The sequence below is a fragment of the Anomaloglossus baeobatrachus genome, chromosome 5 (genome assembly GCF_048569485.1).
Source record: "Anomaloglossus baeobatrachus isolate aAnoBae1 chromosome 5, aAnoBae1.hap1, whole genome shotgun sequence".
Lineage (NCBI taxonomy): Eukaryota > Metazoa > Chordata > Amphibia > Anura > Aromobatidae > Anomaloglossus > Anomaloglossus baeobatrachus.
In genome coordinates, this window is record NC_134357.1 from 325,072,314 (window position 1) to 325,084,587 (window position 12,274).

At 46.0% G+C, this 12,274-nt stretch overlaps 1 protein-coding gene across 1 annotated transcript in view; it reads right to left on the bottom strand.

The window, feature by feature from the left end:
* Nucleotides 1-12,274, bottom strand: part of LOC142311401 (protein-glutamine gamma-glutamyltransferase E-like) — an 80,129-nt gene that overhangs the window by 41,415 nt on the left and 26,440 nt on the right. Inside the window, exons 4-5 of the mRNA XM_075349788.1 lie at nt 10,646-10,764; nt 7,489-7,617 (exon numbers count right to left, since the gene is read on the bottom strand). Coding sequence (XP_075205903.1) covers nt 7,489-7,617; nt 10,646-10,764 — 248 coding nt within the window. The remainder of the gene's footprint in view (nt 1-7,488; nt 7,618-10,645; nt 10,765-12,274) is intronic.

The following is a 12,274-nucleotide window of genomic DNA, read 5'->3' on the forward strand; positions in this document are numbered from 1 at the left end:
TGGCATTAGACAGCTAGGCACACCAATGATAATGTCCTATTGTAGCGCCCCACGGGGCATGTATTTTATCCTACTCGTCGCCGAGCCGGGGGTGCAGATCCTCTGCGTCGTCACAGGATGGCCTGGCCCGGTTCTGTTGCCGCGAGGCATACAGGAAGGAGGATTGGAGGGTGGCAGGGAGGATGGAGGTAGTAGTCGGAAGTGAGGAAAGTCTAATAGGATCGTGACGCCACCTGTGGTATGCGGCCAGGGATGGGGGCCGCCGCTGCAGGGTCTCTCACCGGGGCAGATGTCCGGTGCAACCGGGATGGTGTCGCTTCCCACAGGTGGAGCGGGATTGCTCCAAGAGCATGGCGACGGAACTAGTGGCTCCCCGCTGGCGTGCAGCGCTGGGCGCCGGCGCCAGTAAAGGAGAGGTGGAGACAGTGACTGCGATTCCATTTGTTTTAACTCACAAGTCTTTCAGACGCTGCGCGAGGTACCGTTCTCTGCCACGATGGGCTCCAGCCGAACCCGGATCCGTGAAAGGTCAAGTCCGGTGTGTGTGTCATCCTATGAGCTCTCTCCTCCTTTTATACGCTAAGTATCGGACCCCCATGGCGTGAAGCACTTGAGGGTCCCGGTGTCAGTAACGTGTGTCCCGTTCTGTATGTTATATAGTACTAACTGACCCGCTTGGTCTAGTGTTGTGCGTCATTCATAGGCCACAACTCAGACACTGTGCGTCTCGCGCATCCGTGTGAGATGCACTTTTGTAGTGCTGTAGTGCTCACCTTCCCCTGACGAAACTGCTCTCAGCGATAAGCGTGAGGTTACTCCACAGCCCCTCTTGAACACTGATGATCCCCTGTTTTTACCTCCCCCTGGTTTTCTGGGTCTTGTGGTGCGCCAACATATAAACGTATGGTTTATTCGTTTCCTTACAGTTGTGGTCATATACCTATTAGGTGTGTCTTGCAGGCAATTGCAGGCATCTCCTTTTGGCTTTCTGGGACATGTGGTGCTCCATCTCATAGACATATGGTTTATTCTTTGCTTATAATTGTGGTTATACAATATACCCATTAGGTGTGCTTTGCAGGCAGTTAAAGGGGCTTTACACGCAACAACATCACTAACGAGATGTCGTTGGGGTTACGGAATTCGTGACGCACATCTGGCCTCGTTAGCGACGTTGTTGCGTGTGAAACGTACGAACGACCACTAACAATCAATATTACTCACCTAATCGTTGATCATTGACACGTCGTTCTAATCCCAAATATCGTTGCTGATACAGGACTCGGGTTGTTCGTCGTTCCTGAGGCAGCACACATCGCTATGTGTGACACCTCAGGAATGAGGAACAACACCGTACCTGCGTCCTCCGGCAAAGAGGTGGGCGTGTCTTTCTTTCGGCTGTTCTCCGCCCCTCCGCTTCTATTGGACGGATGCTGTGTGACGTTGCTGTGACGCTGCACGAACCGCCCCCTTAGAAAGGAGGCGGTTCGCCGGCCACAGCGACGTTGCTAGGCAGGTAAGTACGTGTGACAGGGACTAACGATATTGTGCGCCACGGGCAGCGATTTGCCCGAGACGCACAACCGACGGAGGCGGGTGCGATCGGCAGTGACATCACTAGCAATGTCGCTGCGTGTAAAGTGGCCTTTAGTGTGATGATATAGCAATCCTTCATAGCGAACTATTGTGCATACAACCTTGTGTGACAGGTATCGGTTATATATACTTAAAGCCTTCGGGCTCTTTTTTCCTCCAAGGTTTTTTCTAAATCTAACATTGTGTCGACTTGGGATTATTTTACCTTATCTCCGTTGCCTTGGTACAATCACATGGTTTCCCCACAAACAAAATCCTACAGGGTATTGACAAACTGAACACCATGTGTGTGATTTAACATGCTTCATTCCGTATACCTTACATATCGTATATTAATTGTACTGTGAGTGCACCTTGTTAGCATATGGAATTCATTGATGGTGTTATTGTAATATAATATATGAACAGACTGAACTCTTTAGATACTGTCCACCTAGGTTATACAACAAGGCTAGGTTCACACACTACTTTTTTTTTACGCTGCGTTTTTATGCATTTTTTGAGGCAAAAACCGCACAAAAACGCACCCGCGGCAAAAACGCGTGCGTTTTTGCCACAATTTGGTGTGTTTTTTGCTGCGTTTTGCTGCGTATTTGCTCACTGCCTTTTTATGCATTTTTTATCAGTGAACAATGCCATTAAAGATTGCTGAAAAAAACAAACAAACAAAAAAAAGGTCTGATGTCATTTCCTTCTTCATAGTTGTTCTTCATTCTCCACTAGTGTATGCAGGAGAGCAGACAGCTGCAAAACTACAAGGCTCAGCATGCTCCATACAGGACTGTATACTGGAGGGAGAGGCAGAGGGAGCAGAACTACATGGCTCAGCATACTCCATACAATAGTGTATGCAGGAGAGCAGACAGCAGCTGCAGAACTACAAGGCTCAGCATCCTACATCCAATAGTGTATGCAGGAGAGCAGACAGCAGCTGCAGAACTACAAGGCTCAGCATCCTACATCCAATAGTGTATGCAGGAGAGTAGACAGCTGCAGAACTAAAAGGCTTAGCATCCTCCATCCAGGACTGTATGCAGGAGGTTTTTGGCCCCCCAAAAAATGACGTGGGCTTCGCCATATTTTTGTATGCTAGCCAGGTACAGCAGGCAGGTACGGGCTGCCCCCAACCCCCAGCTGCCTATTTGTACCCGGCTGGGAACCAAAAATATAGGGAAGCCCTTTTTTTATTATTTCATGAATTTCTTGAAATAATTTTAAAAAAAAATGACGTGGGCTTCGCCCAATTTTTGAGTCCAGCCAGGTACAACTAGGCAGCTGGGGATTGGAATCCGCAGTGCAGGGTGCCCATGCTTTCTGGGCCCCCCCGCTGAAAATTGCAGTCCGCAGCCACCCCAGAAAATGGCGCTTCCGTAGAAGCGCCATCTTCTGGTGCTGTATCTAACTCTTCCAGCTGCCCTGGTGATGGGTGGCTTGCTGGGTAATAATGGGGTTAGGGCTAGCTGTATATTATCAGCTGGCCTTAAGCCCGAAATTCATGGTGTCATGCCAATATTAGACATGGCCACCATGAATTTCTAGTAAAGATAAAAAACACACACACACAGAAAAATATTTTTATTAGAAATAAAACACAACACATTTAGTAACTCCATCTTTATTGAAATAAAGAACCCCCCCCCCAGTAATCCTGGGTCAAGGGTCCCACGCCGTCCCATCCGGATCCAATATCATCTGATCGGTTTGCTGGAAGGCAAAGCGATCAGATGATGTGTCAGGATCAAGGATGTGAATCACATCACACATCAGCTGATTGTATAAAAAACTTTTATACAATCAGCTGATGCATCAGTGCAAAGAAAAAAAACTACTCACTTATGTGCTGATTACCGGCAGCTCCTGGAGCGAGCGGACTGGAGTCTGATCCCGTCCGAACGCTGCAAAAATAATTGACATGCTGCGTTTTTGTGTGTAGCACAAAAACGCAGCTAAAAAAAACGCTGTGTGCAGACAGCAAAAATGAAAACTCATAGACTTTGCTGGGGAAGAAAAGTCATGCAGTTTTCTGAGCAAAAACGCATCCGAAAAACGCGCAAAAACGCCGCGAAAAATGCACTGTGTGAACTTACCCTAAGTTGATCTATATTGTACTTTTGTACCATTATACCATCATGGGCTTAGCCACCTGCATTGTTCATAACTGCTAATAACTTGACACCACATATACCACATGAGGTTAATTGTTTAGACAGTGGAAATCTTTGTGTGCCACCCCTGCAGCGGTCGAACCACTCGGATCTGGGGAGGTGTCAGCTGTGGCTCGAGGGTCGCTGGGCTCGCAGCCACTGGAATGTAAAGGGGGGTATTTACTGGGGATAAGAGTTTGTGATGCCACCTGTGGTTTGCGGTAAGGGGAGTACCGCCACTACCGATGGGAGTACCTGGGGGAGATGGAGCGGGGCAGCCAGATGATGTTCCCTCCACAAGTAGGGGAGGCCCTGGGACTCTGGATGGTGAGATGTTGGTATAGCGGAGCGCAGGGCTGGTTGGAAGCAGGGGAGGACCATGTACTCACTCAGGCAGTGTTGGTGATGATGCAAAGCAGACTCTGACAACAAGGTAAACCAAGTCTCTGGGTGCAGCTGCCCTCTTGGGCCAGCCCGTCCGGGTATCTGTCCCCTATAGTACTGCCGGGTGGTCCGGAGCCTGCCTCCGTGCACAAATTAGAAGTGTTCTGGTGGCCCGTTGGCGTAAAGCTGTCCGGGCCCTACTCCCTACTTGTTGGTAGTGGAGCTGTGCTCTCAAGGGCTCACGCTTGGGATTTCTGTGGGCTGCATGGGTTGGAAAGTCCTATCCCCCTTGTTGCACTAGTGCCACTGATCTCTGAGCTTCTTGGGGATAGTCCATAAAGTCACTATCCTCCGCAGGTTAATTGCCAGATTGCCTGAAGCTACTCCCCAACCTAGGGTCCAGTACCCCGCCATGATTTGGGTCCCGAGCCGGTTATTAGACTCGAGATGCTAACCATCCTCCAAGACCAGGTCTAGGCACCAAGCCTCAATACCCTGCGACCGGGTCTCCAACTCCTCTGGGCCCAGACCACCGTCTGCGACCCAACCTCTAACACCCCGGGAGCCACACACTTCCCCAGCTCCTTACTACTCGAGGGCTAGCTCTCTTCTCTCTTTTCTACTTTCCTCCCACCAGTTTGTCTGACCCCTAGGTGGGCGGCCCTATTCCAGCTCTGCAGCCCTCTGGTGTGTCTAACAGGGTGTGGTGTGAGGTGTGGTTGAGATTTGGATGCTGATGGAGGCAGGGAACCCAGAACCATGGGGGGTTGAGCCCTGCACAAAAGAATAGAAAATGCAGTACCCTGTGATGCCCTGACTAGTCACATTTGTATTACGGATTATTTATCTCTTGAGGGGTCATTTTTGTATGTATTGATTTTAAATTATTTTAATTGTAATGTGCCTTTTGAACAAATAAAATTTCCATATATTTAAGTATATCTATTCATATTGTGTTTACATCTGTGGTGCGTGTCTGCTATGCATGAGCTTTTTTCTTCCCTTTACATTATTGCATATCATGCATGATGCTGCACCCATCTTTTTGAGTTAATAAGAAATTTTGGGCTGTGCACCCTGTGTTTTTCTATACATATGTAGTACTGAATGGCCCGCCTGACCTAGGTTTTCTGGCGTCATCTATAGGTTACAGTTCAGACACTGTGTGTCACACCTATCTATATGACAGACTCCCAGTGCAAGCCTTAGGCCTTAGCCACACGGCATGAAAATCGGTGCAAGTGGAGTGGGATAAAACATCGCATTCCACTCGAACCAATATCAGCCTATGTCCCAGTCCCAGTGTGACACCCTGGCAAAACCAGGTAGTCACAAATAAGCCCCCGCATTACACCGTTCCCTCACTAGGAAACACACAGCCAACCAGAAACCCTAGTCACCTCCCCTCAGGGAAAGACAGTCACACCAGTGGGCGTGACCAGGCGGTTGGGGCACGCCCACCAAGGGTGCCAGACAGAAAGCCAGGGGCGGGAAAAACAGATGGATTAGTCTGAAGTTCAGTTTGGAGAGGAGTGTGGGCTGGAGCTAAGTGTAGCTCCAGCAGGAAAGTTCAAGTTGAACGGTACCAGGGTTGAAGCCCTGGTGCCACTGGCTAGGAGGCAGACATTGGTCTCCGTCAGCAGGAGATTGGAAGACGGCTCGGCAGAACCGAGGTGGACCGGGACAGGGTTGTAGCCCGCCGGTACCGACACGGGGAACCAACCCTGAAACCGTAGCACAAAGGGGGGTACTCGGACCCTGAAGCCAAAACCCGGAACCAAGCGGACTGGTTAATTCACCGATTGAGGCCAGGACTAGAGGTCCTGTCCCACCCAAAGTCCCTTATAGAAGACAACAGCCCACCGATAGGGATAAGAGGTCACCGCCAGGGCCCATAGATCTCACGGGCCAGCGTCTGCGGGCACGGCTCCTTGAATTGAAAAACACATGCAGCTTAATAAATGACACATCGCTGAAATCTGTGTTTCAGCCCATATCTCCTGTTATGATCTTCTGACAGTTCTGCTTTAATAGACATCATTGTCCCTGTATTTGAGGGCACTGAATCTAAATGCTCTCTCACAATGCCTTTTGGAGTGTGGTAGGAAATATACAACCTCTATGACGAAGTTGCCAGTAGTCAGATTTGAACCCAGGATCCTGGTGCTGCAAGGAAGCAATAAGCATTGAGCCACACAGTTTAGCCTAAGGAGAATGGGCTTTTTAAGTTGCATATTGTCTAATAGTGATAGAATTGGTTCTACAAGATGAAATTCATGAAGAGTTTCATTGAAAAAATTGTCTCTTTGCTTCGTTTGGATTTTTCCAAAATAACATATTAGTTTTATCAAAATGTTAAGATGTTAAAATGCGAAGATATTATGAATTGTTTTAATTGTTATTGTTTGGAAGTCTTATTGTAAAATGTTTTAATGTGAAGATGTTATGAATAGAAATATATCTTTAACTAAACATAAATTTAACTGAATAATAAAGATTTGTCTTAATATTAAGACAAAGTAAACTTAAGGCCGCTTTACACGCAGCGATGTCGCTAGCGATAGCACCCGCCCCCATCGTTTGTGCATCTCGGGCAAATTGTTGCCCATGGCGAACAATATCGCCGGTTCGCATCATACCAACTTACCTTCCTGATGACGTCGCTGTGGCCGGCGAACAACCTCTTTTTTAAGGGGGGCGGTTTGTGTGGCGTCACAGCGGCGTCACACAGCAGGCCACCAATAGAAGCGGAGGGGCGGAGAGTAGCCGCATGAATGTCACTCCCACCTCGTTGCCGGAGGACGCAAGAACGCTGTTGTTCATCGTTCCCGGGGTGTCACACGTAGCAACGTGTGCTGCCTCAGGAACGACGAACAACCTGCGTCCAGAATGAGCAACGATATTTTGAAAATGAACGACGTGTCAACGATCAACAATTTTGTGAGTATTTGGGATCGTTAGCGGTCGCTCGTAAGTGTCACATGCAACAACGTCGCTAACGAGGCCGGATGTGCGTCACGAATTCCGTGACCCCAGCGATATCTCATTAGCAATGTCGTTGCATGTAACAGGGCCTTTAGACTGTAGAGTCTGCAAACAGATTTATCAGAGTTGCTCATGCTGGATGTAATTTAGTTGTATCTTTAGACCTTTCCGTACAACTATACACCACCTACTGGTAGGCTTACTTTTATGCCAAAACCTTGGTGTAATTCTGCTAAGCCCACCATACTTGTTGAGTGAGGTACGCAAATTATTAAAACCCATAATATTCCGGCTCAATTACTAAATCTCTGTTACTTTCCATACCTTCTAGCAATAGTACTCTAGTCAATTATTTAAAACTATCACATACTTTCCTTACCATGGCACTAAGTACTCTGCCCACATAGCCAGGATCATATCTTTTAGAACAGTCCAGCACTTCATCTTCTTGATAATTTAAACTTCTATTTAGGATCTGGAAACAGGTGTCTAAAATGCCTTCTTCAAACTGGAAAAAGAACAATATAAAATCCAATCTATTATTCTTTTCACTCCAGCAAAGGTACACTATGAAATAATACCATTGTGTGCATTATAGAATGATCAAAGGGTTATTTCCAAGATAATAAGTCTTGTGCTACCCATAGGGACCTCCAATGTACTCGAGAATGGGAGTCAGGAACCCAGAACCAAACTGCAGAGTCCCGTCTTGAATGGAGTGGAAGTGTGCATGCTTGACTTTTACTCTATTCCTTGTAAATGACATTGATGGTGAAAACCTAGTACACAGCTCTATTATTTTACTATCTTGGTAACAACAATTTAAATAAATCACTTGATAAATTAAAGTCTTCAATACTACATATCTGTTGATGACAAAATTTACAAATTATAATAAAAAGGTAGCATTTTCTAATATTTTTCAGTTACATGGAGAGGGAAGGGTTACAACAAGTAAAATAAGAGCTAGAAATATACAGGTAATTAATTTTATATTACAAATAAAGTGTAGGTTTCCAGAAACAGATGAAACCTTGTAAACCCCCTTGTAGGACTCTTGTATGTAGGGGCCTCTAGACTCTCCTTTGATGGTTGATGTTGAGAGAAAAAGGAGTGTATAGTTGGAATTTCAAGACTGAAATAATTTATTTTCATAGGACATAAGTGGCTGCCAAAGAAGTGCAAATAAGATCTAACCTGCAAAAACAAGGAGGGTTAGTGTAGGTTGCGAGTTCACCTTGAGTAGTTGTGAGAGTCACAACTAGTATTAACGCATGTAAAAGGCTGCTACAGCAAACCCTGTAAAAGCTGATCTGAGTGGGAGGATGAAAGGGAAAAACCGTGCTGCTGATGAAAAACCCCTGATCCGAAGATGGTAAATTGGTGATTTTTTTTATTTGCCAACTTGTTTCTGAGAATCAATCTCCTTCATCAGGACACAAAAAAAATCACGTGATTTTTATTTTTGTCCTGATGAAGGAGATTGATTCTCAGAAGCGCATTTACAAATAAAAAAATCATAAATTCACCATCCTCGGATCAGTGGTTCTTCATCAGTGCTGCGGTTTTTCCATTTCATCCTCCCACTCTGAAAAGCGGTGTTCTTCTTTCTCTCGTTGCAAAAACTTAAATAATTAACCAAGCAGAGCATTCATGTGTATGGAGGAGTCAGGAAAAATAACTATATGAGCTTTTGGCTTACAGCTATTTTGTGTACGGCCAGCTATAGTTCATATCTATATCGTGTGTTGGAGTATCTTTAGTAATCAAATAATCATTCTCAATCTATAACAGTAATGAGAAAGTTATAGAAATTAATAATAATAACTTTTTTTATGTTGTAAAAGGGTTGTTCAGTTTAGACAATATTTCTTTAAATGGTTCCACATAAAGTAAATTGAGTATAGGGTGTCCTGCTGCTGGGACCTCCAGTGATCAACTGGAACTATGAGAAAATTCTACAGCAGGTGTTCAGTTTCTTTGCAGCATCACTACAGGGGTAAAGAAGGATTTGATACAATTTTCATGGAAGAATGGGGGAGCATTGTATATCAATTCATACACACAAATGTTGCCCACAAGGTATCCCCATTGAATTAGATTCCCAGTAACGGGATCAACTCCTACTAACCCATTCAACAAATGTGTAAAACACACAATGGAGTATACATAATCCAAATATTTTATTTAACAGTACACATATTAAAAGGAGTACACCACAGTATACATCCTATCCTTGTAACAGTTAGGGACATAAGGAAAAACCTCACTAAGTGGGGACCATGATCAAAAAGGGGTTTACAAAAATGCCTGAGATCAGGAAAGGTAAAGTGCATAAATGACAATAAAATCCATATGTCAAAAGTACTTTCCTCAGGACATTAAACATTAAATCCCCAGCAGCCTAAGTCCTGGGAGTCAGAAAAATAAAGCTCTTCCCTCCACATGTTAACACTGTCATCATTCACAGCATACAAAGGACAAGAAGTGTGGTGGTCCTTGAAAAAGGTACCGGAAACGTACGTCGGGCTTGGACCGTGGATCATTTCCCCAATTGCCAGAGTCTCTGGGTATGTACTTTCGTATAATTGCCTTCTTGTCCTTTGTATGCTGTGAATGGTGACAGCATTAACATGTGGAGGGAAGAGCTTTATTGTTCTGACTCCCAGGACTTAGGCTGCTGGGGATTTAATATTTATTGTCCTGAGGAAAGTACTTTTGACATATGGATTCTATTGTCATTTATGCACTTTACCTTTCCTGTTCTCAGGCATTTTTGTAAACCCCTTTTTGATCATGGTCCCCACTTAGTGAGTTTTTCCTTATGTCCCTAACTGTTACAAGGATAGGGTGTATACTGTGGTGTACTCCTTTTAATATGCGTACTATTAAATAAAATATTTGGATTATTTATACTCCATTGTGTGTTTTACACATTTGTTGAAGGGGTAAAGAAGGATTACACATTCACCATAAAAATGAATGGCTTGTCTTTTAATATTTTTATAGTTATACTTTAATTGAAATGATATTTTATAAACACTGATAGTCAACTCTTTAGGCTATGTGCGCACGTTGCGCAAATACATGCAGTTACGCTGCGCTTTGTAGCGCAGCGTAACTGCATGCGTCCTGCGTCCCCTGCACAGTCTATGGAGATTGTGCAGGGGCCGTGCGCACGTGGCGTTTAAGAGCGCAGCGCTTCGGCTACTGCCGAAGCGCTGCGTAAAAAGAAGTGACATGTCACTTCTTTCCTGCGCTTTGCCGGCAGCTCCTGCTCTGTCTATGGCAGGAGCTGCAGGCAGAGCGCATGGAATCGGCGCTCACTATGGACATTTCTGCAGCGATCTAAAGCGCACATGTGCTCTTCAGATCGCTGCAGAAATTTCTGCAGTGAACTGTACGCAACGTGCGCACATAGCATTACAGTGTATAGCACAACTAGCTTTTCCAGAGTAGCCAAGTTGTTCCAATCCTAGTATACCAAGCTTAGAAACATAGAATGTAGGAAAGAAAAATGATTAAAATCCACTTACTTGCCCATAATTCCATGCTATTTTGTTAATGTAGTCCTCAAGACCATAATACATGATTCCGCTGTCATTTAAAATGTATTCATGTCTTTCATTTTCATCTTTCATATAGACAACGTCATCTATAGACAAATGTTGTACATGTTGATATACTGCTTTATCAATACCCCAAAGTTCCCCTACTGCCTAAACAATTATGACTTAAACGTAAAATTGACCACCTGCAAGAATCAAAGGCAGGGAAAATGGTGGTCAGCTGTCCTAAAGTGAGGGACCACATTCTGAATGACAACCCCTTTGAGACTGTGGTGTTAGCATTTTCAGGACAGCTGTTTTTGACTGGGGAAGGCTGATACCTGCTTCAATGGCAAAAAATATTGCATGATGGGTTAACAGCTTGAGTCTGTCAGAGCTGGAGCTGTTTGTTTTGGTCCATGGGACATGGATGTCTTGGTCCATGTAGCTGTTTTGTTTCATGGAGCTGTTTTTGCTCAATAGGACATAGATCTTGTGGTCCATATGTGCCGCCCCCGTGAAAGTGGCTGAGCTGCTCGGATCCGGGTTCACTGTGGCTCGAGGGTCTCCGGACCCAGGGGTCGTGTGGCCACTCAAATATAAGGGGAATATTTACAGGGGAATTGGTATGTAGTTCGTGACGCCACCTGTGGTGTACGGTAATTTGGGAAGTACCGCCGCTGCCGTTGGGAGTACCCGGGGTGATGAAGTGGGGCAGCAAGGTGTTGTAACCCTCCACAGGTAGGGGGGTGCCCCGGGACTCGGTGAGAGAGACTGTGGGATGCAGGGGTCACTCTCGTACTCACTCAGTTCATAAGCAGACACTGACAACTGGGTAAACCAAGTCTCTGGGTACCGCTGCCGCTGAGGGGAGCTCATCCGGGTCCCATCCCCAATGGTGCTTCCTGGTTATCCGTGACCTGCCTCCTGGCACTTAGTTTGACTTCAACTTGATGGCCCGGTAGCATGGAACTAGCCGGACCCTGCTCCCTACTATGGCTAAATATGGGAGCTTGCTCTCAGGGCTCACACTTGGGATTTTGTATTTTGAAAGTCCTATCCCCCTCGTTGCGCTAGTACCCCGATTGTGGAGCGGGTGGGAACAGATCATGAAGGCTCTGTTCTCCTCAGGTGAATTGTCATGTTGCCTGAAACTACTCCCCGACCTAGGGTCCATGTACTCCGTCGTGCCTTCGGTCCCGGACCAGTGATAGTGCTAGGCTGCCAGCTGTCCTCCTCAACAGTTCCAGGCCTCTTGACACAATTCCCTGCGACCGGGGGTCCGACCACCGTCTGCAACCTATACAGTTCCTTCAGGAGTCACCACTCCTGACTTCCTCTCCTTCCACCCAGACTCAACTCCTCACCGAGTGACTACACTCCTCACCTCTCCTCCCTGACCCCCCCCAGGTGGGCGACTCTATTCCATTCAAGCCGTCCACTGGTGTGTCTGGTGGGTGTGGTGCGGGGTGTATCTAAGATTTGATTTGCTGTTGGAGGCAAAATCATTTAGTTAGGGACCCAGAACCAAGAAGTAGGCGGAATACTGCACTGATGGGCAGCTTGTGCAGTACCCTGTGATGCCCTGATTGTCCAGGGGCGTCACACATAGAGCTG